The sequence below is a fragment of the Leopardus geoffroyi genome, chromosome D1 (genome assembly GCF_018350155.1).
Source record: "Leopardus geoffroyi isolate Oge1 chromosome D1, O.geoffroyi_Oge1_pat1.0, whole genome shotgun sequence".
NCBI classification, from domain to species: domain Eukaryota; kingdom Metazoa; phylum Chordata; class Mammalia; order Carnivora; family Felidae; genus Leopardus; species Leopardus geoffroyi.
This window is the reverse complement of record NC_059329.1, coordinates 62,248,753-62,274,861: the sequence shown is the minus strand read 5'-3', so window position 1 is coordinate 62,274,861 and position 26,109 is coordinate 62,248,753. Positions and strand designations below refer to the sequence as shown.

At 43.6% G+C, this 26,109-nt stretch overlaps 2 protein-coding genes across 3 annotated transcripts; both read left to right on the top strand.

Moving 5' to 3' along the window:
• The first annotated feature begins 4,533 nt into the window (after positions 1-4,533).
• Positions 4,534-5,553, top strand: LOC123600448 (olfactory receptor 52D1-like). The gene has a single exon (XM_045482501.1). The coding sequence runs from the start codon at positions 4,534-4,536 to the stop codon at positions 5,551-5,553; it is 1,020 nt and encodes a 339-aa protein (XP_045338457.1).
• Positions 5,554-7,647: 2,094 nt separating this feature from the next.
• LOC123602522 (olfactomedin-4-like) lies at positions 7,648-24,141 on the top strand. Of its 2 annotated transcripts, XM_045487006.1 has the most exons (6): positions 7,648-7,773; positions 10,463-10,525; positions 10,774-10,917; positions 20,722-20,884; positions 21,287-21,446; positions 23,213-24,141. In XM_045487006.1, exons 1-6 carry the CDS (start codon positions 7,705-7,707, stop codon positions 23,934-23,936), a joined length of 1,323 nt encoding a protein of 440 aa, XP_045342962.1. In that variant the 5' UTR covers positions 7,648-7,704; the 3' UTR covers positions 23,937-24,141. The 2 variants fall into 2 exon arrangements, with proteins under 2 accessions (XP_045342962.1, XP_045342963.1); XM_045487007.1 differs by lacking the exon at positions 10,463-10,525.
• The last annotated feature ends 1,968 nt before the right edge of the window (positions 24,142-26,109 follow it).

Below are 26,109 nucleotides of genomic sequence, written 5' to 3'. Positions count from 1 at the left end.
GCCCCTTCCATTGGTCCTGCCTGGTCTCTTCCTCTCCTGGGTCCTGAGCCCGTCAGGTATAGAGACCTGGGACCAGGAAAGTCGGCAGACAGGACTGCAGACCGCTGCTAATTCCTCATTAACAGTGCACAGCTGTGACCAGCAGCTTCTCAATCCCCCACCAGGGATGCAGGGTCCAAGCCCTCCCGAGGGCTCCGAGAAGCGACCCATAAGTCCTTCCCACCCATCCCTGCTCTCCCCCAGGCTTGCCCCGGGAGCACCTGTGGAGTCTCCCAGGTCACCAGTGCACTGACTCCTGAATGGACCAGCTGGAGCAGTAGGGACTGAAGCAGTACTGGGTATGTGGAGGCTGGATGCCCTTCCTCGTCTCTAATCGCACCTCCGCAGCAAAGAGGTGAGAGCTCCCGACCCCTCAGCAGCAGGAATTCATCAGCCGAGATCAGGCACCCCCTAGACAGGGTGTGGGGGCTCCTGAAAAGTCTCCTCCCTGTGCCCTACCTGGATTTATCCCACAGTGAGCCAAGCACTGAAGGTGCTGCGAAATTGCCCATCCCCATGGGATGGTCTGAGAAGCCTCTTTGTCCTGATGGAAATAGGTGGTTCAGACTCTTTTTCAGAGAACACCTTCGGGGTGCAAAGGAGAGCATGAGGCAGAGGCCACCGTGGCCGTTAAGTTTCAGAACTGGGGGTGAGGTATCAGCACCCCCTTCTCACCCTTTCTGGGTGAGAAAAATGTGGAAGGTGTGGGCTGGGGACCAGGAGTAGGGATTAGAGGACAGCACTACCACATTCTTTTTTATGTGGAAGCAGTCTTGTGTTCAACTTTCTTTTCCTGGCTCCATTGGCAAAGGAAGTTCTTTCTCTTTCTGATCGATTCTTTTTTAACTGTTTTTTATTTTTGAGAGAGAGAGAGAGAGCAGAGGAGGGGCAGAGAGAGAGGGAGATTGGATACCAAACAGGGGTCCGTGCTCACAGCAGAACCCAATATGGGGCTCGAACTCATGAACCATGAGATCATGACCTGAAGTGAAGTCGGATGGTTGACTGAGCCAACCAGGTGTCCCTCATCAGTTCTAATCTGATACTTTCAGCCTACCTTCAAGCCATAGTTCTTTCCAAGTTCAGCACCCCTGTGTTTTCCACACTCTTTAGTTCAGTTCCCATCTCATCTTTTTGTTTTTGTAACATATATTAATGCATGATTGATCAGGTTTTGAAATTGAGAACTAGAAATGCAGAGGAAAGGAACTCAACAGGAATGGGCTCAAGGAAAATTACAAGTGCTAAAAGTAATAATAATTATTCTATCTAACATGCTTTGGGGATGCACTGTGTTTCAGGCAGATTTGTTTTATTCATTTTTTTAAAACTTTTTATTGCTTTTTAGGTGAAAACATCATTTCACAATTCAATTCATATACTTTAGATCAAAAACTGTTTTTGATGTGGCCTCTTCTCTATGATTATCTGTGGAGAGACCGTTCTGCTGGTCTTTGGGTCATGTTGTGGGTTCGTAACCCTGATGAGAGGGTTATTTGGCATATTCATGGGATGAGGTGAGTTCAGGACCCTCCTAGTCTGCTATCTTCCCAGAAGTCCCAGAATTGCTTTACATGTTATTTTATTTATCCTTTAAAAATACCTGTAAAAGAGACACATTTATTCTTTATCCCTACTATAGGTAAAAGAGATAAAGGCATAGAGAAGTTGAGAATCTCAACAGCTCGTATGTGGAAGAAGTAGGATGTGAACCCAGATAATGTGGCCTTGGAGCGTGCTCTAGATCTGAACCACTGGGCTGACTTGGGAATACTCGGGAACAAGGAAAATGGACCTTTGTGATAGGTTTCCCTCTCACTCCTTCCTTCTCCACATTCAGGATGGGGATCTCAAATTCTGATGAAATGAAGTTCAAAGTACTCAATCAATTCAGCCCAAATCCTATTAGAAAGCTGGGACTTAGCACATGTTGTTAGAGTTCAGTTCTGGAACTCTTCCCTTCTGCCTTCTTTTTGTCTTACTGCTGCCAGCCACATTTAATATGTTCTTGTTCTGCTCTTCCCTGGAGGGGAAACTTGTCCCTCAAGCCCCTTGGGCAGGACACAGTACGTGAGCCACTCTGAGGACAGGGAGGCTCCCTGAGAAGGATCCATAGCAAAGGGCAAGGGAGGACACGGGCTCTGGCCTGGAACCCACGGGGCGGAGGCATCGATGGAGGGAGACGGGTCTCAGTCTGCAGCAGGTGCAGGCAGGTCTGTGCGCCCCCAGTGACCCTGCCAGTAGAAAGGTGCGCATGTGTGAATGGAGTCAGAGTGAGGACACTGTCAGCGTGGAAGTGAGACCCAGGACCGGATGATGTGCAGAGTCTGTGTGAGTGGCAGAGGCGGCCTCTCCTGCCCAGAGGGAAATTGCTGTCAGGTGAGGAACACGGCAAGGCTTCTGGGAGAGGAAGCAGTCCTGGACTGGGATGCAGGGGTCCTTGTTCCATGTCCCAGATATGTGTGACCTTAGCTTTTCTGTGCATTGGTGTCCTGATCACGGAAAGGGTCCCAAGACAGGGTGATACTGTGCATGCAGCAGCACATAGGAGAGGCCCCAGGACTCCAGCCCTTAGCTCAGAGACGTTGCTCTGCCTGGAGCTCAGGAGGAGAGGCATCCTACTTCCACCCCCTCAGCATGTCCCTTGGCAACTCCTGACTCAGAGAAGATGCTGAGCTGTGTGAGGCCTGGAGACCATGTGAGACTGGGCAGAGGGCAGAGCAGGCAGTGAAAGATGAGAAGCTGCAACAGTGTCTATAGAAAGCCAGGCACAAAGCAGAGGCTGAGGCTGGAGGTTGGGAGCAGGGTCCTTGCCTCTCCCTCTCCCCTTTCTCTTAGCCTTTGAGAGGAGATGGAAGGAGAAGAAGTGTGGACTGTGGGAATGTGAGATATGGGGCAGTTGTCCCTGGAATTTTGCCATAAGGAAGTGTGTTGATAGGGCCCACACCCTGAGTTCAGGACTTTTTTATGGGGCCCCTGCCTGGTACAGGTCATGTTTGTCCTGTGGTTTGGGGAGAGACGTTCCCAGGCCCTGAGGGTGTTGACATCTTTCTTTCCTTGGAAAGGCTGGCCCTGTCTTGTTGGTCCTAGAATGACGTCACCAGGGTGCAGAGGAACCCATGGGTCCCCCACCATGAGAGAGTGTAGACCAGACCCCGTGACTTGGCAAAGCCTTATTCTTCAGAAGGAAGTTCTGGTTTCTAAACCAATAAGACTTTTATTTGGAAAGTCTATCCTGGTTTATTACCTAACACTTCTCTGCAAGAGTCAAAATGTAGGGCTGTGAAAAAAGGCCCAGGAGGCACTGCTGCACAGAAGCCTAGAGCACACATGGACCATGAAATGCTTTATAGCCATCCCTCCCGCCCCCATGCCCAGACCACTGTATTCTCTGCTCACCTGCCTCTTCATTCCCTGGAACAGCTTAGAATACCAAATGCAATATCTCATGAAGTTCATGGACATAACTGTGGTTTAGGAAGAGCGTGGAAAGCACATTTAGCTTGCATCCTTTTTCTAGGCTGTTCCTTATCCACCTAAACCCAGGTAAGTAAAGTTTGTCCACATCCACCATTGGATGCACCATACTGCACTGTCATTGTGGTATCTGACACAGTCCCTTCCACTGCAGCCAAACCTTGATGCTCTTCTGTGTCCTCTGGGTGATCAGAACTTTTCCAGACTGAGCTCTTCAGAACCCAAAGGGTCTGTCCATGGACAAAGAACAGAAGAAAAAAGAGCCACAAAGCTGAGTCAAGGGATGAGGTTCTACACTGGTCAAAGCAGGGATTAATTTTCACAACCCAGGCATTTTGAACTATTATGAATAGAGCTGGAGGTAAGAATTTCAAAGCCATTGAAAGCTGGGACAAAATACTAGACAAACTAGAAGGAATATACTGTTTGGGAGGGTAAGTGAGCTAATAAAGTGGCTTCTGGAAAAGGACTTTGGAAGAGGAGCTTTGTCTGAGCACCTGTGGGTGCATGAATGGAAAAATAGCCATTCCATATATGCTTCCTTCTGACTTATAGCTTCCCTGGGGTAGAGGGGGACACAGAGAATGTTGGCAAGTTTGGGCTTGTTTGACACGAATAACTTCCTCTGGGACAGGTCATCAGGAAAAGCATATTCCAATGCTTTCATGTGCCTGGGATGTTGAGGAGACATTCCTCCCAGAGATGACTGTCAGAAGAGTGTGGTCTGTAATCAGATGAGTTTTGATTCAAATCCTAGTTTTATTAACCAGATGGGTATCCTGGAGTAGGTCTTTTGACCTGTCAGAAGCCAGATTCCTTCATTTATCATATGGAAACATTAGCAAACCCACAGACGGCTAGGAAATCCATAGGCCAGCATAGGGCTGTCAGCAAATGCTTTAGTACCCAAAGGCTGGACCCTCACCCCCACCTATCTGAAATCTCTGGGGAACTGATGATTGCTTCTCACAGGCTTCATTCATACCCTGCAGGGACAGAGCCAAGTGGAAACAGGAGATGGAAATGGATCCTGTACTGGCTGCTCTCAACCAGACTGTGCTCATCTCTGGGCCCGGTCCCTTTGTCCTGCTGGGGGTGCCAGGACTGGAGACCTTGCATGCCTGGCTTTCGGTGCCTGTATGTCTGCTGTACATGGCGGCTTTGGCAGGGAATGTCCTTCTGCTGGGGCTGGTGGCAGCTGATAAGACACTTCAGGCACCCATGTACCAGCTGCTGGGGCTTCTGGCAGCTGCTGACTTGGTTCTGGCCACATCCACGGTACCCAAAGCTCTGGCTGTGCTGTGGGGCCTGTCAGCGGAGATCTCTTTCGCGGCCTGCCTAGCTCAGCTCTTTGTTACCCATGTGGCCTTCATTGCTGAATCTTCAGTGCTCCTGGCCATGGCCGTGGACCGCTATGTGGCCATCTGTCAGCCTCTGCGCTATGGGGCATTGCTGACACAGCGTGTGGTGGGTGGAGTGGCTGTGGCTGCCGTGACCCGTGGTGCCTGTGTCATGGCACCCCCTGTGGCCCTGCTCCAAAGACTGCCTTACTGTGGGCAGCGGGAACTCCCCCACACCTACTGTGAACACATGGGTGTGGCTCGGCTGGCATGTGGTGACACGCGCCCCAACGTTTGGTACGGACTAGCCACCACACTTCTATCCCCAGCACTGGACTTCGGGCTCATCGCCACTTCCTATGCCTTCATTCTCCGTGCCGTCTGTCGCCTGCCGTCCCATGGTGCCCGCTGCAAAGCCTTGGGTACCTGTGGGGCCCATGCCAGTGTCATCACTCTCTTCTACACACCCGCTCTCTTCTCTTTCCTGGCCCACCGTTTCGGCCGCCACACGGTGCCCGGCCACATCCACATCCTACTGGCTAACCTGTATGTGGTGGTGCCCCCTGCCCTAAACCCTGTGGTCTATGGAGTACGTACCCAACAGATCGCTCAGAGGCTCAGGCACTTGCTTCGTTTGTGCTGGGTCGGGGCCATAAGGGGTGTGAGCCCTGAGAGGGCCTCCCATAGCAGTGAATGAGCACATGTTTTCTGCAGCTTGTGCGTCAGATGGCCAAGTAGTGCTACAGCAATCCTTGGAGCAGAGCTCTGACCAGGGCATCTTCATCATCTGCCGATAGGTGGCGCTATGGTCACCCCAGCCCTGTTCCCATCTCGTGGACAGAATGCGCACTGAACACATCTCACCACCGGGGTTTACCGTGTCCATAGACTTTTCCTGCTCTTTCTAACTCTGTATTGATCTCCACAGTTGCATCTCACACACATAGAACAGACTGGGCCCGGACTGTGGCAAACAGGGAGGCCCAGGATGCAGCCTGGTCATCAAGATCTCATCTTTCCCCATCACTCTGACCAGCCAGGGCCAGATTACTGAAAGGTTGCTCTGAGTGGGGCCTTTTGTATAGCGCATGACGCTAAGCAGGAACTCCATGTTTGCTGAAGGAATGAAGCAGGAACTCCATGTTTGCTGAGGAAATGGCGCGATATGAGTAAAAGAGCACACAGCTCTGGAAATTGATGTGCTTTCTGACCTGGAGACTAACACCTAAATCTTGAGAGAGCTGCTGGTTCTGGGAGGGAAGGCAGTGGACTACCCCATGCTGCCCACCTAAGCTCTTTCTCCTGTCTGCTCACGTGCCGAGCCTTCCCCTGCTCTCCCGGCTAGATCCCCTCACTAGTTTCCATTGGCAGAATATAGGAAGATGACCCCAGCACTAGTTGTCGTGCTTCAGGCTCTGTGTTCTTTCATACTTCCTCCTTTCCATCCCTCTTTCCATAACGTTCTAGTAACACCCACCTGCGCAGTGATTCAGGATAGGTTTTCTGCTCCATGTAGCTTAGGGCTCCCAACTCATTCCTCTCATACGTCCCTAACCTCTGTGGCTCCTCTGGGACAGAGACTAGGCCACAGGAGCTGATGGAGAATGGATCCCAGGCCGTGAGCAGGGAGTCAGAAGGTGAAAATCTGTAAAGCAAGATGAAGGTATGGTCTCTCATCAAGGATTGCCCAAGAGAGTCCAAGGCATTTCTTCCTGGAGTCATCCATTCACTTAAGCTCTCTCATCCTTTCCCTAGGAGGAAAAGTAGAGACTTCATATGCCTTTCTCTAGTAGGTATTATGTACTGGGCAAAGGGCTATAAAGGACGGGATGCATTAGCAAATGGCCTTTATGCTGAATGTCTATGATATCTGAATTGGGGTTGCAATGACAAGTAGGAAAATAATAAGTGATACAAATTTCTCAATGGGAAAATGCAGTCTTCATAGGAAATCTGACATCCTCTTAGGTATTTGGGGGTTTGAGATGCACCACTGCCTGGGAAGTTCTCAGTAGACACAGTGGAAGAGAAAGGGGTAATTTCTGGTGGCCAGCCCTAGGAACACTGAGCTATGACTCAGGACCAACTCTTCCTTTTCTTTAGGGTACCCCAGGTACCAGGCCCAGAGGACCAGAGGCTTGACAAGAAGATATTGGGAGGGGGCTCTCTTGAAGGACAGGGAGTGGAGGCTGCTGACATCCAGAGCTTGAATTAGCAGATACATTTGAATACTAATTGGGTGGGATGGAAACATATAGAGTGCTCAGAACAGTGAGGAGGACAGACTTCTAGGTGTGAGGGAGGGCACAGAGCAGAGCAGCCAGCACTGTGCTGCTGAAGCAATCCCCCCAGGTTCACAGCTTGGCCTGCATCCAAGGTCACTTAATTAAATAAATGGCTTCTGTCCTGGAGATGGAGCAGGTAGGGTTACATTTTCCTCTAGAGTATTCCTCCCTTAAAGTTGAGGGAAAGACCATAGTCCCTCCTGAAAGAGACCCATCCCAAGGCCCCCTCAGTGTGTCTCAGGTTAGTCTTAATCTATGTGGACAGGAGGGCCCAGCAGATGGAGGACAGATCTCAGCTTGAGAACACGACGAGAAAGATCTTGTTTGTGTAAAAAAGTCACTTCCAGCCCTTCCCTGGAAGCACAAACACACTTTCAGCCCTTCTCTGGAAGCACAGCCCTCTCCTCCCATGCCCCGCCCTGTCCCTTTCCAACCCCCCTCACACCCTCAGACCTTTCAGATGATGAAATCCTTATCTCTCCTACTGAGACCATTCACATGGACAAGAGATAAAAGCCTAGGGGAACTCATAGGTATTGCTCCCCTCCTGCAGCAGATGCAACATGCAGTCTTCCTTGGCTCTCCTGATAACCACCCTACTGCTGCCTCTGGCACTCCCAGCGCAGCCTCAGGTACAGGCAGAGGATGGAGGGATCTCAAGTGGGTGAAGAGATGGTTCTGGGTTTTGGGCTGGCTTCCCTCACCGCTCTGATCCATTTCAAGAAGCCCAAGGTTCTGAGAGAGAGTGAAGGTGGAGAGACCCAGGGACGTCTGAAAGGAGGATGGGATACCCAATATGCTCTGACTGTTGCTGGGCTTGGGCAGGCATAGGGTGACAGAGGGAAAACAAGGATGAACTCTGGGCTGTACATCCTGCTCTTTTATGAGGCATCATTTCCTGCAGAAATATGCCACCCTTTTCTTGTTTTTTTTTTTTAATTTTTATATTTTATTTTTTTTATTATATGAAATTTATTGTCAAATTGGTTTCCATACAACACCCAGTGCTCATCCCAAAAGGTGCCCTCCTCAATACCCATCACCCACCCTCTCCTCCCTCCCACCCCCCATCAACCCTCAGTTTGTTCTCAGTTTTTAACAGTCTCTTATGCTTTGGCTCTCTCCCACTCTAACCTCTTTTTTTTCTTTTTTCCTCCCCCTCCCCCATGGGTTCCTGTTAAGTTTCTCAGGATCCACATAAGAGTGAAAACATATGGTATCTGTCTTTCTCTCTATGGCTTATTTCACTTAGCATCACACTCTCCAGTTCCATCCACGTTGCTACAAAGGGCCATATTTCATTCTTTCTCATTGCCACGTAGTACTCCATTGTGTATATAAACCACAATTTCTTTATCCATTCATCAGTTGATGGACATTTAGGCTCTTTCCATAATTTGGCTATTGTTGAGAGTGCTGCTATGAACATTGGGGTACAAGTGCCCCTATGCATCAGTACTCCTGTATCCCTTGGGTAAATTCCTAGCAGTGCTATTGCTGGGTCATAGGGTAGGTCTATTTTTTAATTTTCTGAGGAACCTCCACACTGCTTTCCAGAGCGGCTGCACCAATTTGCATTCCCACCAACAGTGCAAGAGGGTTCCCGTTTCTCCACATCCTCTCCAGCATCTATAGTCTCCTGATTTGTTCATTTTGGCCACTCTGACTGGCGTGAGGTGATACCTGAGTGTGGTTTTGATTTGTATTTCCCTGATAAGGAGCGACGCTGAACATCTTTTCATGTGCCTGTTGGCCATCCGGATGTCTTCTTTAGAGAAGTGTCTATTCATGTTTTCTGCCCATTTCTTCACTGGGTTATTTGTTTTTCGGGTGTGGAGTTTGGTGAGCTCTTTATAGATTCTGGATACTAGCCCTTTGTCCGATATGTCATTTGCAAATATCTTTTCCCATTCCGTTGGTTGCCTTTTAGTTTGGTTGATTGTTTCCTTTGCTGTGCAGAAGCTTTTTATCTTCATAAGGTCCCAGTAATTCACTTTTGCTTTTAATTCCCTTGCCTTTGGGGATGTGTCGAGTAAGAGATTGCTATGGCTGAGGTCAGAGAGGTCTTTTCCTGCTTTCTCCTCTAAGGTTTTGATGGTTTCCTGTCTCACATTCAGGTCCTTTATCCATTTTGAGTTTATTTTTGTGAATGGTGTGAAAAAGTGGTCTAGTTTCAACCTTCTGCATGTTGCTGTCCAGTTCTCCCAGCACCATTTGTTAAAGAGGCTGTCTTTTTTCCATTGGATGTTCTTTCCTGCTTTGTCAAAGATGAGTTGGCCACGTTTGTGGGTCTAGTTCTGGGGTTTCTATTCTATTCCATTGGTCTATGTGTCTGTTTTTGTGCCAATACCATGCTGTCTTGATGATGACAGCTTTGTAGTAGAGGCTAAAGTCTGGGATTGTGATGCCTCCTGCTTTGGTCTTCTTCTTCAAAATTCCTTTGGCTATTCGGGGCCTTTTGTGGTTCCATATGAATTTTAGGATTGCTTGTTCTAGTTTCGAGAAGAATGCAGGTGCAATTTTGATTGGGATTGCATTGAATGTGTAGATAGCTTTGGGTAGTATTGACATTTTGACAATATTTATTCTTCCAATCCATGAGCAGGGAATGTCTTTCCATTTCTTTAAATCTTCTTCAATTATCTTCATAAGCTTTCTATAGTTTTCAGCATACAGATCCTTTACATCTTTGGTTAGATTTATTCCTAGGTATTTTATGCTTCTTGGTGCAATTGTGAATGGGATCAGTTTCTTTATTTGTCTTTCTGTTGCTTCATTGTTAGGCCACCCTTTTCTTGTATGAAGGATGCTGGAACTAAGGAAGGACAACCTGGGCTATTATAAGCATGCACCCTTTGTGTCATGATCCCCAAAAGCTAAACCCCTGGGCTGGAGTTGCAGACTGAAGACACAGCCAAATTAACTCCCAGGGCCACAGAAGATATGTGTGGGACTATTCAGAGAAGGACAGTGGCCACACATCTTGATTCTTGAAAAATCTATAAGGAAACCGTAGATGGTTCTTTTTTTTTCTTTTTTTTTTTACATTCTGAGAACCTCTCGTTTTTCAACTACAAAATAAAGAATTCAAGTCATACCCTCCTGTGTTCTTGGGAATGCTAAATATCAGTCCAGACTTTGGTGCCTAATGGTGCTGTTAATATTCATTCCCTTCTTTGACAATTTGGAACTCTCTGTTCCTGCTGTCTTCAAGACAGAGTGAACTTGTGGGAATCTACTTATGTCCAGAGTAGAGGTACTGCGGCCACCACGCTAGTCCCTGAACATTTCTTTTCAGATCATCTTTCCTCTTTTCCACAGAGCCTCAGAGAAGAGTCTACTCCCAGTTCTGTGAACTGCAGCCAGACCCTGTCAGTGCATGAGGTAGGGTGAGGATGGTTCCACCAGTAGGAGCTGGAAGGAGACTATATTTCAGCTCTGGGAAATCAAGGGAAGGGTCAAACTCACGACAGAAGGAGACTTAGACAGTCATGAACACCCTCCTGTGCAAAGAGATCTCTTCTCAGACTCTCCAGAGTAGGGTCAGCTCTTCTGCTTCATGTTCCCAAACCGTGCACTGTGCTCCAATGTATTTCATTATGCTTAACGTGCCTGTGATCTTGCTTTTGCAGCTGGTGCCAGGCTCTATGGGTAAGGATGGCCTGTGCCATTGTGTGGTTCACCTGGCCAATGACCTCATTCCCCTGAAGAAGTTGGAGCAGCTACAGAGTACAGCCCAGGAGCTCATGGACAAGTATGATCAGGAGCTCTTGAGGGTGAGTGCTGGAGCTACGGGTTGAGGCTGGGAGTTACATGAGCACATTCTCTCCTGCATCCAGCAAGAGGATGAGCTGGGCCAGTAGAGAAATTCCTGGAGAAATCATAGCCCTCATCTTTGAGATGAATCCTGAGTGTGAAGGAAAAAATTAGATATTGTCCTTGGGATTCTCAGAGGCCATCACCATACAGAGAGGTTTGTGGAGGATGTGCTTTCCTACATTAACAGGCCAATTTGTGGGTATAAGTGCAGTGGGAGATGGGAAGAGGTTAGAGAAGAAGAAGGAAGTGGAATGGCCAGTGGAAAGGAGACAGAAAAGAGTTTGAATTGAGCTAAAATAGGGGCAATATCTGGAGAGACTTGTGGACCAGGATAGTGAGCTTGGAAATGATGCTGTCAGTAGAGTGAGGAGTGAATGGAAATGTGGCATCCAGCATGTGATGTGGGCAGTTGCTTTTTGTAATGGGCACTCGGGGAAGGTTGATGAGAGAGGGCCTGAAAGCTAGCTGTCTGTGTCCATTCATTCACTCACCAAGACACTCCTGAGAATGTGGCTGTAACCAGGAAAGGAGAGAGAGAACCTGGGTATACAGAGGAGAGAGTCATTTTTTCTGTAGCAAAGAGGGACACAATGTCCTCAGCTATGAAATGGAAATAACACTAATGCTCACCTCAAGAGCTGTTTTTGTTGTTGTTGTTGTTTTTGTTTGTTTGTTTTTTACTTACATCCAAATTAATTAATTAATTAATTAATTAATTTTATTTTTCAATATATGAAATTTATTGTCAAATTGGTTTCCATACAACACCGAGTGCTCATCCCAAAAGGTGCCCTCCTCAATACCCATCACCCCCCCTCCCTCCCACCCCCCATCAACCCTCAGTTTGTTCTCAGTTACTTACATCCAAATTAGTTAACATATAGTATAATAATGATGATTTCAGGAATAGAATTTAGTGATTCATCACTTACATATAACACCCAGTGTTCATCACAACAAGTGCCTTCCTAATTCCTGTCACCCATTTTGCCTTTCCCCCCACCCAAAACCCCTCCAGCAACCCTCAGTTTGTTTTCTGTATTTAAGAGTCTTTTTGGTTTGTCTCCCTCTCTGTTTTTATCTTTTTTCTTCCCTTCTCTTTGTTCTTCTCTTGTTTTTTAAGTTTCACATATGAGTGAAATAATATATTTGTCTTTCTCTGCTGATTTATTTCACTTAGCATAATACATTCTAGTTCCATACACACTGTTGCAAATGGCGAGATTTCATTCTTTTTGATCACCAAGTAAAATTCCATTGTATATATATATATACCATATCTTCTTCATCCATTCATCAGTTGATGGACATTTGGGCTCTTTCCATACTTTGGCTATTGTCGATAGCGCTGCTATAAACATTGGGGTGCATATACTCCTTCAAATTAGCACTCCTGTATCCTTTGGATAGGTACCTAGTAGCGCAATTGCTGGGTTGTAAGGGAGTTTTATTTTTAATTTTTTGAGGAACCTCCACACTGTTCTCTAGAGTGGCTGCACCAGTTTGCATTCCCACCAGCAGTGCAAAAGGGTTCATTTTTTTCTGCATCCTCGCCAACATCCATTGTTGGCTGAGCTATTAATTTTAGCCATTCTGACGGGTGTGAGGTAATATCTCATTGTGGTTTTGATTTATATTTCCCTGTTGATGAGTGATGTTGAGCATCTTTTCACGTGTCTGTTAGCCATCTGGTCGTCTTCTTTGGAAAAGTGTCTTTTCATGTCTTTTGCCCATTTCTTCACTGGATTATTTATTTCTGGGGTGTTGAATTTAGTAAGTTCTTTGTAGATGTTGGGTGCTAACCCTTTATCTGATATGTCATTTGTAAATATCTTCTCCCATTCTGTCAGTTACTTCTAGTTTTGTTGATTGTTTTCTTCACCATGCAAAAGCTTTTTATCTTGATGAGGACTCAATAGTTCATTTTTGCTTTTGTTTCCCTGGCCTCTGGAGATATGCTGAGTAAGAAGTTGCTGTGGCTGAGGTCAAAGAGGTTGTTGCCTGATTTCTTCTCTAGGATTTTGATGGCCCCTTGTCTTAAGTTTAGGTCTTTCATCCATTTTGAGTTTGTTTTTGTGTATGGTGTAAGAAAGTGGTCCAGGTTCATTCTTCTGCATGTTGCTGTCCAGTTTTCCCAACCATTTGCTGAAGAGACTGTGTTTTCTCTATTGGATATTCTTTCCTGCTTTGTCAAAGATTAGTTGGCCATATGTTTGTGGGTCCATTTCTGGGTTCTCTATTCTGTTCCATTGATCTATGTGTCTGTTTTTGTGCCAGTACCATCGCGTCTTGATGATTATAGCTTCATAATACCGCTTGAAGTCCAGAATTGTAATGTCTCCAGCTTTAGTTTTCTTCTTCAGGATTTCTTGGGCTATTTGGGGTCTTTTCTGGTTCCATACAAGTTTTAGGATTGTTTGTTCTAGCTCTGTGAAGACTGCTGGTGTTATTTTGAAAAGGATTGCATTGAATATGTAGATTCCTCTGAGTAGTATCGATATTTTAACAATATTTGTTCTTTCGATCCATGAGCATGGAGTGTTTTTCCAGTTTTTTGTGTCTTCTTCAATTTCTTTCATAAGCTTTCTATAGTTTTCAGTGTAGATTTTCACTTTCTTAGTTAAGTTTATTCCTAGGTATTTTATAGTTTTTGGTGCAATTATAAATGGGATTGATACATTTATTTCTCTTTCTGCTGCTTCATTATTGGTGAATAGAAATGCAACTGATTTCCGTGCAGTGATTTTATATCCTGCAACTTTGCAGAATTAATGGATCAGTTCTAGTAGTTTTTTGGTGCAGTCTTTTGGGTTTTTCATATGGAGTATTATGTCATTTGTGAACAGTGTAAGTTTGACTTCCTTCTTGCTTATTTGGATGCCTTTTATTTCTTTGTGTTTTCTGATTACTGAGGCTAGGACTTCTAACGCTATGTTGAATAACAGTGGTGAGAGTGGACATCCTTATTGTGCTCCTGACATTAGTGGGAAAACTATGTTTTTTCCCCTTGAGGATGATATTAACTGTGGGTTTTTCATATATGGCCTTTGTGATCTTGAGGTATGATCTTTTTACCCCAACTTTCTTCAGGGTTTTTATAAAGAAAGGGTGTTGTATTTTATCAAATGCTTTCTCTGCATCTATTGAAAGGATAATGTGGCTCTTATCCTTTCTTCTATGTGAAAGTATAATGTGATGTATAATATTGATTGATTTGTGGATATTGAGCCAGCCCTACATCAAGGAATAAATCTCACTTGATCGTGTTGAATAGTTCTTTTAACATATTGTTGGATTTGGTTTGCTACTGTCTTGTTGAGAACTTATGCATCCATGTTCATCAGGGAAATTGGTCTATAGTTCTCCTTTTTAGTGGGTCTTTGTCTGGTTTTGGAATCAAGGTAATGTTAGCCTCATAAATGAATTTGGAAGTTTTTCTTTCATTCTATTTTTTGGAACAGCTTCACAAGAATAGGTATTAACTCTTGCTTCAATGTTTGGTAGAATTCCCCTGGAAAACTATCTGGCCCTGGACTCTTGTTTGTTGGGAGATTTTTGATTACTGGTTTAATTTTTTTACTGGTTATGGGTCTGTTCAAATTTTCTATTTCTTCCTGTTTCAGTTTTTGTAGTGTATATGTTTCTAGGAATTTGTCCATTGCTTCCAGATTGCCCAATTCATTGGCATATAATTGCTCATAATATTCTCTTATTGTAGTTTGTATTTCTGTCGTGTTGGTTGTGATCTCTCATCTTTCATTTGTTATTTTATTTATATGGGTCCTGTGCTTTTTCTTTTTGATCAGTCTGAGTAGGAGGTTATTAATTTTTTAAATTCTTTTGTTAATTCTTTCAGCTCCTGGTTTCGTTGATCTGTTCTACTTTTTTTTTTTTTAATTTTAGTATCATTGATTTCTGCTCTAATCTTTAGTATTTCCTTTATTCTGCTGTTTTTGCTGTTCTTTTTCTAGCTTTTTTAGGTGTAAGGTTAGGTTATGTATTTGAGACCATTCTTCCTTTAGGAAGGCCTAGATTGCTACATACTTCCCTCTTATGACCAGCTTTGCTGCATCTTAGAGATTATGGACTGTTGTGTTTACATTTTCATCGGCTTCCATGAACTTTTTAATTTCCTCTTTAAATTTCTGCTTGACCCATTCATTTTTTAGTAGGATGTTCTTTAATCTCCAAACATTCATGGTCTTTCCAAGTTATTTCTTGTGGTTCATTTTGAGTTTCATATCATTGTGGCCTGAAAATATGCAAGGTATGATCTTGATCTTTTTTACTTCTTGAGGGCTGATTTGTGACCCAGTATGTGATCTATTCTGGAGAATATTCCATGGGCACTTGAGAAGAATGTGTATTCTGCTGCTTTAGGATGAAATGTTCTGAATATATCTGTAAGCCCATTTAGTCCAGTATGTCATTCAAAGCCATTGTTTCCTTGTTGATTTTCTGCTTATGTGATCTGTCCATTGTTGTAAGTGAGGTGTTGAGGTCCCCTACAATTATAGTATTATTATCAATGAGTTTCTTTGTGTTTGTAATTAATTGATTTATATATTTGGGTGTTCTACATTGGGGCCATAAATATTTACAATTGTTAGATCTTCTTGGTGGTTAGACCCCTTAATTATGATATAATGCCCTTCTTCATCTCTTGTTACAGTCTTTATTTTAAAATCTAGTTTGTTGGATATAAGTATGGCTACTCCAGCTTTCTTCTGATGACCATTAGCATGACAGATGGTTCTCCAACCCCTCACTTTCAATCTGCAGGTGTCTTTAGGTCTAAATTGAGTCTCTCATAAGCAGCATATAGATGGGTCTAGTTTTCTTATCCATTCTGATAGCCTATGTCTTTTTTTTACATTTTACTTTTAATTTTTTAAAATTTACATCCAAATTAGTTAGCATACAGTGCAATAATGATTTCAGGAGTATATTCCTTAGTGCCTCTTACCCATTCAGCCCATCCCCCCTCCAGCCCCTCCAGTAACCCTCAGTTTGTTCTCCATATTTATGAGTCTCTTCTGTTTTGTCCCCCTCCTTGTTTTTATATTATTTTTGTTTCCCTTGCCTTGTGTTCATCTGTTTTGTCTCTTAAAGTCCTCATGTGACTGAAGTCATATGATTTTTGTCTTTCTTTTTTTTTTTTTTTTAATTTTTTTTTTCAACGTTTATTTATTTTTGGGACAGAGAGAGACAGAGCATGAACGGGGGAGGGTCAGAGAGAGAGGGAGACACAGAATCGGAAACAGGCTCCAGGCTCTGAGCCATCAACCCAGAGCCCGACGCGGGGCTTGAACTCACGGACCGCGAGATCGTGACCTGGCTGAAGTCGGACGCTTAACCGACTGCGCCACCCAGGCGCCCCTGATTTTTGTCTTTCTCTGACTGACTAATTTCACTTAGCATAATACCCTCCAGTTCCATCCATGTAGTTGCAAATGGCAAGATTTCATTCTTTTTGATTGCCAAGGAATACCCCATTGTGTGTGTGTGTGTGTGTGTGTGTGTGTGTGTGTGTATACCACAATTTTTAATCCATTCATCCATCGATGGACATTTGGGCTCTTTCCATACTTTGGCTATTGTTGATAGTGCTGCCATAAACATGGGGATGCATTGTCCCTTCGAAACAGCACACCTGTATCCTGTAAATAAATACCTAGTAGTGCAATTGCTGGGTTGTAGGGTAGTTCTATTTTTAGTTTTCTGAGGAACTTCCATACTATTTTCCAGCGTGGCTGCACCAGCTTGCATTCCCACAACCATGTAAAAGAGATCCTCTTTCTCTGCATCCTTGCCAATGTCTGTTGTTGCCTGAGTTGTTAATGTTAGCCATTCTGACCTGCGTAAGGTGGTATCTCTTGTGGTTTTGATTTGTATTTCCCTGATGATGAGTGATGTTGAGCATTTTTTCATGTGTTGGTTGGCCATCTGGATGTCTTCTTTGGAGAAGTGTCTATTCATGTCTTTTGCCCATTTCTTCACTGGATTATTTGTTTTTTGGGTGTTGAGTTTGAAAGTTCTTTATAGATTTTGGATACTAATCCTTTACCTGATATGTCATTTGCAAATATCTTCTTTGATTCTGTCAGTTGTCTTTTAGTTTTTCTGATTGTTTCCTTCACTGTGCAGAAACTTTTTATTTTGATGAGGTCCCAGTAGTTCATTTTTGCTTTTGTTTCCCTTGCCTCTGGAGATGTGTTGAGTAAGAAGTTGCTGTGGCCAAGATCAAAGAGGTTTTTGCCTGCTTTCTTCTCGAGGATTTGGATGGCTTCCTGTCTTATATTGAGGTCTTTCATCCATTTTGAGTTTATTTTTGTGGATGGTGTAAGAAAGTGGTCCGGGTTCATTCTTCCAGTACCACTTGCTGAAGAGACTGTCTTTATTCCATTGGATATTCTTTCCTGCGTTGTCAAAGATTAGGTGGCCATATGTTTGTGGGTCCATTTCTGGGTTCCCTATTTTGTTCCATTGATCTGAGTATCTGTTCTTGTGCCAGTACCATACTGTCTTGATGATTACAGCTTTGTAGTATGGCTTGAAGTCTGGGATTGTGATGCCTCCTGCTTTGGTTTTCTTTTTCAAGATTGCTTTGGCTCCAATAGCCTATGTCTTTTGATTGGAGCACTTAGTCCAGTGACAATTAGAGTGAGTACTGAAAGATATGAGTTTAGTGTTATGTGTAGAGTTGGTGATGTTCAATGGTCCTTTCTAGTCTTTGTTGCTTTGGGTCTTTTTTGTTTTGTTTTGTTTTGTCTTTTCTCCACTCAGAGAGTCCCTCTTAAAATTTCTTGCAGGGCTGTTTAGTGGTCACGAATTTCTTTAGTGTTTGTTTGTCTCAGAAACTATATTTCCTTCTATTTTGAATGACAGCCTTGCAGAATAAAGAATTCTTGGCTTCATATTTTTTTGATTTAGCATGTAGAATATATCCTGCCACTCCTTTCTGGCCTAACAAGTTTCTGTGGATAGGTCTACTGTGAAACTTATCTGCCTTTCCTTGTAGTTTAAGGATTTTTTTCCTTTGCTGCTTTTATAATTCTTTCCTTGTCTGTGTTTTGTGAATTTCACTATGATATGCCTTGTTGATGGTCAGTTTTTATTTAATCTGATGGGAATTCTCTAGGTTTCTTGGATTTTGATGTCTGTGTCCTTTCACAGATTAGGAAAGTTTTCCAGTATAATTTGCTCACATTAACCTTCTTCCTCCTTTTCTCTCTATTCATCTTCTGGGACTCCTGTGATTCAGATTTTATTCCTTAACAGGTGACTGAGTTCTCTAAGTCTTGTGTCATGCTCTTTTGCCTTTGTTTCTCTTCTTTTCTGCTTCATTATTCTCCAGAATTTTATCTTCTATATCGCTGATTCATTGCTTTGTTTCATCCATCCTTGCCATTGTGACATCTATTTGAGATTGCATCTCAGTTATAGCATGTTCAATTTCAGCCTGAGTAGATTTTACTTCTTTTATCTCTGCAGAAAGGGATTCTCTGGTGTCTTCTATGCTCTTTCAACCCCAGATGGTATTTTTATTATCATGGTTCTAAATTCTAGTTCAGACATCTTACTTATATTTGTGTTGATTAAGTCCCTTGGTGTTATTTTTCGTGTTCTTTCTTTTGGCATGAATTCCTTCATTTTTGTCATTTTGGAGGAAGAAAAAATTAATAAAATAAAAAATAAAAATTGAAAAATTAAATACACAATAAAAAATTAAATAAAAGAACTAGATTCTAGGTGTGTTTCAGTCTGATTGTTGAAAGAATAGAGAAAAAAGGGAAAGGAGAGAAGAAAAGTGTAAGAAAAAAATTTAAAAATTAAAAAATATTTATAGAATAAAATAAAATAAAGAAAATGAAATACAATAAAAATTTAAATAAAAATAAAATAAAGTAAAAAACTATAAATAAAATTTTCACTTTCTGTACCCAACAAAGAAAAGGAAGAAAAAAGAAAACAACTTAAGCAAAAACAGAAGCAAAGAAAGTGAACAAATAAATGAACCAGCAAACACAATGAAACCCCAATGAAGTTACATCCAGTTTCCCCTAGAACTTAAACTAAGCACTCTAGTGGCTCCATGGTGTAATGGCTCCATTATCCACTAGGTGACGCTGCTTATCTTACTGGGGTGGATCATTGTGCATGTGTAGGATAGGTGGAAATGGCTTCACCCAACTCCCTAGTCTGTGGCACAGGAAATTCCCTCTCTGACTGACCCATGATAAAGCATCCCTCCTTTGTCTCAGGACTTCATTCACTCCTGTCTCTACCCTGTCTGTGTCCAAGCCATCTGCCTGCCAGATGGCACCTTCCTCCAGAGTTTTATTTCAGATGGGGTTGTTTCAAAATATAACACTTCAGAGACCCCTTCACTTGGTCCCACTGATTCTCTGTAGGAGGGTCTTGCTGAGCAATGGCTGGGTGCCAGCTAGCCCCAGAAAATGTTTGTGTGATCCTGCAGCAGCAGAGGTTCAGAGATGGTGACAAATCACAGCACACAGCCGGCTCCAGGCTTCACCATACTCTGGGGTCTTTGTCCCAATACCCTCAAATGTGGCTCCTCTCCAGGGTCCCCTGGGACCTTTGCTGTGGGGAGGCCATTTGGCCTCTACCAAATGCTCTCCAAGCAGGGGAACTGCTTCTCCCCCTGTGGCACATGGACCCCTCAGACCCCACTGCTTGCTCCTGGGAATTTGTCCAGCTTCCTCATCAGAGCGCCACCAGGCACTGAGCTCCAGAACTTCAGACTCAGCAATCCACTGTTTGTAGAATCCTGGTGGTATTGAAACCCTCTCTTTTCTCCCCATCAATGGTTTTGGGGAACAGGTTTCTTGTTCAGTCCCCTGCGAGTGTTTTCACTCTTTCTTTCTCTTTCTCTCCAGCTACTTTTGCAGGGAATGCTTTCTTGCACCATGCCAATGTTTTGCACTCTCTCCCTTTCTCTTTCTCTCTCTGTCTTCTCTCTGCAAAAATGGCTCCCTACCCCCCAAGGCTTTTCTCCCCCAAGTTCACCTCTCCACACCGTGTACCTGGCAAGTTCTGTGACTTAAGTTATGCAGGTGGTTGCATTAATCCTCAGATCAACTTCCTAGGTGTTCAAAATGGTTTGGTGCTGATCTAGCTGCGTTTCAGGGATGAGATAAGCTCAGGGTCTTCATGCTGCTCCACCATTTTAACTTCTCTCAAGGGCTGTTAATGGAACAAAATAAAATGACAGATCCAAGACAGTATTTTTTAGGCTACATGACACTGAGGGCATGCAAATAAAAGAAAAAAGTCATGGATGTTGAGGTTTGGGGGAACTGCCTGTCCATGCCTCCAGACCCAGGTCAGTGAGTACACATGCACCACTGAAGGTCAGAATAACCAGGTCTTGGAAATGAACGGTGCCCTGAAGTCCAGGATTCCCACTACCCTTGCTTCCTCCTAGGAGGCCCCAATCTACAACTTGCTGTGCCTGCAGCTGGAGAGACCACAGGAGTTGGTGACCTGGCTTATGGCCAAGGGAGGACTTAGTGAGGCTGAGAGCCTCCTCTCTTAATTCCAGAGCCATATACATGGATAGATTAGAGAATACCTCTGCCTCCATAGTCTCCTGTCTTACTTAATTTCATAAATTTGATGATTTACCAAATCACTTATTTCTGGGGGAAAAAAAGACACAGAGCTGAGCAATATGGAAGGCTGACATCAGTTCTTAAGAACAGTCTGTGACCCATATCCTTGGCATCTCATTTCCACAGGTGGCTAATGCCAGCCTCATACTCAAGCTTCTGGCTGACTCAGACCAGCACGATCTCTGTGCTCTTCGTCAGGAGGTGGATAGTCTCAAGGACCAGCTAAGAGAGTGTGAGAGGGAGAAGCAAGAAGTGGCCTCTGGACACTCTGGTCCACCCCTGCCCCCCGGTGAGGCCTCAGACTGAATTTCTGAAAATTTCTTCTCCCCAAAGATGGTTTGGGAATGCAGCTTTGGTTAAGGCATACTGAGGGGTGGGCAGTGAATGTCTTGATGTAGAATAAATCTTTCATTTCCTTATTTGGTGCATCATTAAGCAATGCAGACAGAGATAGGTATAGTCTCACATATAGGCATCCTAGTAAACATAAATATATATAAATACACCTAAAATCAGACGTATACACTAACCTCTATTTGTGCAAAGTCAAGCCTGCTTATACACCTATGCATGTCTTCAGATGTACGGACACATGCTGAAACACACACATAGCTATTACACTTTCATAGCCCTCTCCCTGTGGGCTTTGTGCTTCACTCTTAGTTTCTACCTTGCCTGCTCTCTTCTCTAGGCTCTTGTGACCATGGAGGCCTCCAGAAAGTCAGCAGACCCTTTGTGGTGCAACTCAATTGGAGAGGCTTTGCACACAAGGCAGGTACCTGGGGTCGAGACTCAGCACCCAATCCAGACTCTTCCCTCTACTGGGTGGCCCCTATGACTACAGACAGCAGGTAAGTTCAGGATGGTTTCTCTTTTGTACCCAGGTTCATTCCAAATGTTTGCTATCCTACCCTAACGGGATTCTTTATGGCCCCAGCACAACTTCCTCTCTCTGTTTTAGGTATGCCCCTGGACAAACTTAACCTAGGTCTGACAGGTCACCTTCTAGAGCTCCTCTCATGATTAAGAATGCCACACATGGCTGTGAGCTCCTTCTTGAACCTGCTGTCTGAAATTTCTAAACCCATTGTAATCCAAACTGGTTCTATTGGTAGTCTGATCTTATCTCAAGAACAAACTGTTCTCTACCTGGGCTTCAGAATCCTAGGTTCTTCTCAGAAGAAATTTAGAGGATGAACTTGACTTTACTTGGGACTTGGACTCAGACAGGGTTGAGTTTGAATCTGAGTACTGCCACATAAGATGAATGTCTCAGACCCATTCTAGCCATCTGGAAAGTGAGGATAGTTAAATTAGAATATCACATGAGATTTTATAAAAAAAAAAGTGTGGACAGCATTGTCGGTGTTGATAAATGTTTGTTTGTTTGTTTTAGATGAAAGGATAGCTAATTGAATCAAGGAGTAAATGAATGAGCCCTTAAATAAACTGGCAGCCTGGTTAGGAAGCTAGATGCAACTCACAGGCAGGGTGTTTAAAGGTAGTCTATATAGGAATATGACAAAGATCCAACTGAGTAGGACACCACAGGAGAGAAGGATGAACGTGGCTTAAACCTGTCATTGAAGAGCTCAGTGAAAGCTCATCTCAGAAAGATTAGTGTTACTGACAATATTGCTCCCAATTCCTATAGGCATTTGTAGCATATGAAGCACATTTATGTGTCTTTGCTTTTTAAATCTTCTCCAAATCTCTGTGGTAAAGGAAGACTTACTGACCAAGGCCAAGCAGTGACAACACTCATCATTCAGGATTTATTTATTTATTTATTTGTAAAAGTTTATTTATTTATTTTGAGAGATGGAGAGAGACTGTGTGCAAGCAGGGAAGGGGCAGAGAGAGAAGGAGACAGAAAATCCCAAGCAGGCTCTGAGCTGTCAACACAGAGCCTGATGTAGGGCTCAAACTCACAAACCATGAGAAAATGACCTGAGCTGAGATCAAGAGTCAGACACTTAACTGACTGACCCACTCAGGCACCTCATTCAGGGATAATTTAAAGGAGTTTCCAAAGTGACCTCAATGAGCATAAATCTCTCCAAATCCAGCTCCAGAACTACGATCTACCACAGGACATTGTCTCAGGGACGGGTGGAGGGGGCATCCATAAGGAAGAGCATCCATAAAGAAGAAAAGAATAATAACCATCACTTGTTGATTGCTTACTTTGAGATAAATATTCTAATTGTTTTATTTGCATTATTTCGGTCAGTCCCGACAATCAATGAGATAGAATCTTTTTTTTCTTTTAATGGATTTTAATTATGAGCTGAGGGACTTTGAGCAAATTACTTAGTCTTTCTGAGACCCAGTCTTCAAATCTGTGGGGATAAAACCTACTTTATGGTACTTTCACTATAATTAAATGAGATAATGCACGCACAGTGTCCATGAGACATTGTTGCATTTGATGTTAATGTTATTGCTGTTACTGTTTTTTTACAGTTATTTTTTGTCACAGTATGTTATAAGCAGAAGAGAGATTACCAATCAATTCTGTATGATTCCAAAGTTCCAACTATTAATTTGAACACTAGCCTGCTCATTTTTATTAGCATTGTGAACCCTGATAATTCTGGTGTGGGGCTTGGCCTAGGTACTTTGACTACTACCAGATGTACAAGTCCTATGATGACCTGGTATTGATGAAGAACTATGAGAAGAGGTCATTTGGCTATGGTGATGGCAGTGGTAACACCGTGTACAAAAACTTCATGTACTTCAACTACTATGGCACACGTGACATTGCCAAGCTGAACCTTTCCTCCAACACCCTGGTGCTACGACGCCCATTGCCCAGCGCCACCTACAACAACCGCTTCTCCTATGTTGGTGTGCCCTGGAAAGATTTAGATTTTGCTGGTGATGAGAAGGGACTGTGGGTGCTCTATGCCACCGAGGAGAGCAAGGGAAACCTGATTGTAAGCCGCCTCAATACCAGCACCTTAGAAGTGGAGAAAACCTGGCAAACCAACCAGTACAAGCCAGCCATGTCAGGAGCCTTCATGGCCTGTGGAGTGCTGTATGCCCTACGCCCACGGAGCACCCACCAGGAAGAGATCTTCTATGCTTTTGATACCAACACTGGGCGGGAGCGCCATCTCAGCATCCTGCTGGATAAGATGCTGGAAACACTGCATGGTATCAATTACTCCCCCTTGGATCACAAGCTCTATGTCTACAATGATGGCTATCTGATCAATTATGATCTCAGCTTCCAGATGCTGAAGCATAAGCCATCAAAACTGCCAGCTGAAAAGTTCTCTTGGTTTCCTATTACACCAAAGCCTGTCAAACCCAACAAAACATCTAGTCCCTGAGACCCCTGGGGCAGAGTACTGGGAGAAGCATATGTCCTCCTCCTCACCCTCCAGATGGATCACTCCCCACACCTCCCCACAAATGGCCATCAGTCCTACTGATTGAGAAGTGTTGATTATATTTTTATGATTGATCATTCTTTATAATTGACAATTCTGTATGACTAATGACTCAATCACATTAAAGTTCTTTTTAGTAATGGTCTAGGTGGATTTGATTGGGGTTTGATTGGGAAACAAGCACCAACCCTAACAAGACACCTCTTTACTAGAAATCTACAATTCTAAGAGCTACACTCCAATTTGTAAAACAAATCTCCTATTCTGTGCTTTGAAAACTGTGAATCCAACTCCTACAATTATAAAATTCTGTGAATTAGGCTTAGAATGGTAAGTCTTAGGTGGAGAGCATCTGGTACCAGTGCAGAAGACCCCAAACAGCTTGTCATTAGAATAGTATGTAGAGGCCCCCTTTTTTTTTAAGATTTTTTTAATATGAAATTTGTTGTCAAATTGGTTTCCATACAACACCCAGTGCTCATCCCAACAGGTGCTCTCCTCAATGCCCATCAGCCACTTTCCCCTCCCTCCCACCCCCATCAACCCTCAGTTTATTCTCAGTTTTTAAGAGTCTCTTGTAGTTTACCTCTTTCCCTCTCTGTAACTTTTTCCCCCTTCCCCTCTCCCATGGTCTTCTGTTAAGTTTCTCAGGATCCACATAAGAGCGAAAACATATGGTATTTGTCTTTCTCTATATGACTTATTCCACTAAGAATAACACTCTCCAGTTCCATCCATATTGCTACAAAAGAGGCCCCCTTTCTTATCCTCAACCTCTTGCAGGGTAGCTGGGGAGAAAAGTGCAGCATGTTGGTGTGAAAATCAATGTTTCACTGTCCTGAATCAAACTCACTCTGAGTGCAACTAGGAGAGGGGTTTAGGCCTGAGTTCCATTCTAGGAAGTGAGCAACTGATGGCTAAGCATCAGACACTCCACCTATTACTTATCTATCTGCATGGTTCACTTCTTTTCCATGCAATGGGATGGAATGTTCAAGATTTCAGACCCCAAAGTCTTCACAGTCACATGAAGGATACCAGAATACTTTATACACCCAGTCTCATGCTTATACTTCCCCATATGTATATACATTCGCAAATATACATCCAATCAGACATGTATACAATATTCCATCTACATAGACATAAATGTATATTTTAACGTATCTATTAGAAAATTCATGTGCTACCCAAATAAAGATCAAGCACCATCCCCTACAGCTGCATGGAACTGAGAATCTGTTCTAGTTGCCCTGTTAGGAATTTCACTATGAATCACCACCCCCATCTCCTCTTGATTTACGGGCATCTCTCCCCCTAATGCTTTGACACAAAGGTGGGCACCAAAGATTGGGCTAAGACATTGAAACAAATCTTTTTAAAAGTTCTGCTATAATGACATAGAAAAGACCATAGAAAAGACCAAGTGAGAGATGAATAAAAAATACTTTGCAAGGAAGGGCTAACTCACCTTTAATTTTAAATGGCCCTCAGAAAACCTCCCCAATGAGCCCCGCTTCTGCTTCTAGAATAGAAGAAATCTTTCCCCACGTGGGAGCACTCTCAATTAAGTGCAGAATCCCTAAGCCTAGAGGCAGAGAAAAACATGACCTCCTCTACCCCTTGTGAACTTTGTTCTTGCTCCATTTTTCTTTGTAAGGCCTCACTTTTTCAAGATCACTAACAAAAGTGAGAAGATCTTTCCTACAGGAAAGATTCCATTCTTACAGGTATGTAGTTTTATCTATGGCTTCAACAAACTCAACTTTCCATTATAACAAGCCTATCATCCCAACAGGGACTCCCACACAAGACCACAGAGAAACATATCCCACATAAGCAATCTGGTCTCCCCCCCCCTCCTTTTTTTAATAGTTCCATCCTAAGAACTTTGTCCCCCGTTTTCTGGAAAATGACCTTTTTAATTTTATTATGGAGACCCGGTGTCTCCCACCCCCACACAAATATGTCTTATTGCCCCAGCTAGTCCTTGGAAAGGCTGTGAGACTAGAGTTGACATCACAATATCCCTTTTTTTTGAGAGGTTGTGGTATCTGTGGGTGGGGCAAAAGGGAGGGGCATCCTGGGTGGAGTCATCTTTACTTAGCCTACC

Coding starts and splice junctions, on each gene's coding strand:
- LOC123600448 (XM_045482501.1), top strand. CDS start 4,534: ATGGAAATGGATCCTGTACTGGCTGCTCTCAACCAGACTGTGCTCATC.
- LOC123602522 (XM_045487006.1), top strand. CDS start 7,705: ATGCAGTCTTCCTTGGCTCTCCTGATAACCACCCTACTGCTGCCTCTG. Junction 10,526..10,773: donor AGACCCTGTCAGTGCATGAG/GTAGGGTGAGGA, acceptor TTGCTTTTGCAG/CTGGTGCCAGGCTCTATGGG. Junction 20,885..21,286: donor TGGTCCACCCCTGCCCCCCG/GTGAGGCCTCAG, acceptor TCTCTTCTCTAG/GCTCTTGTGACCATGGAGGC.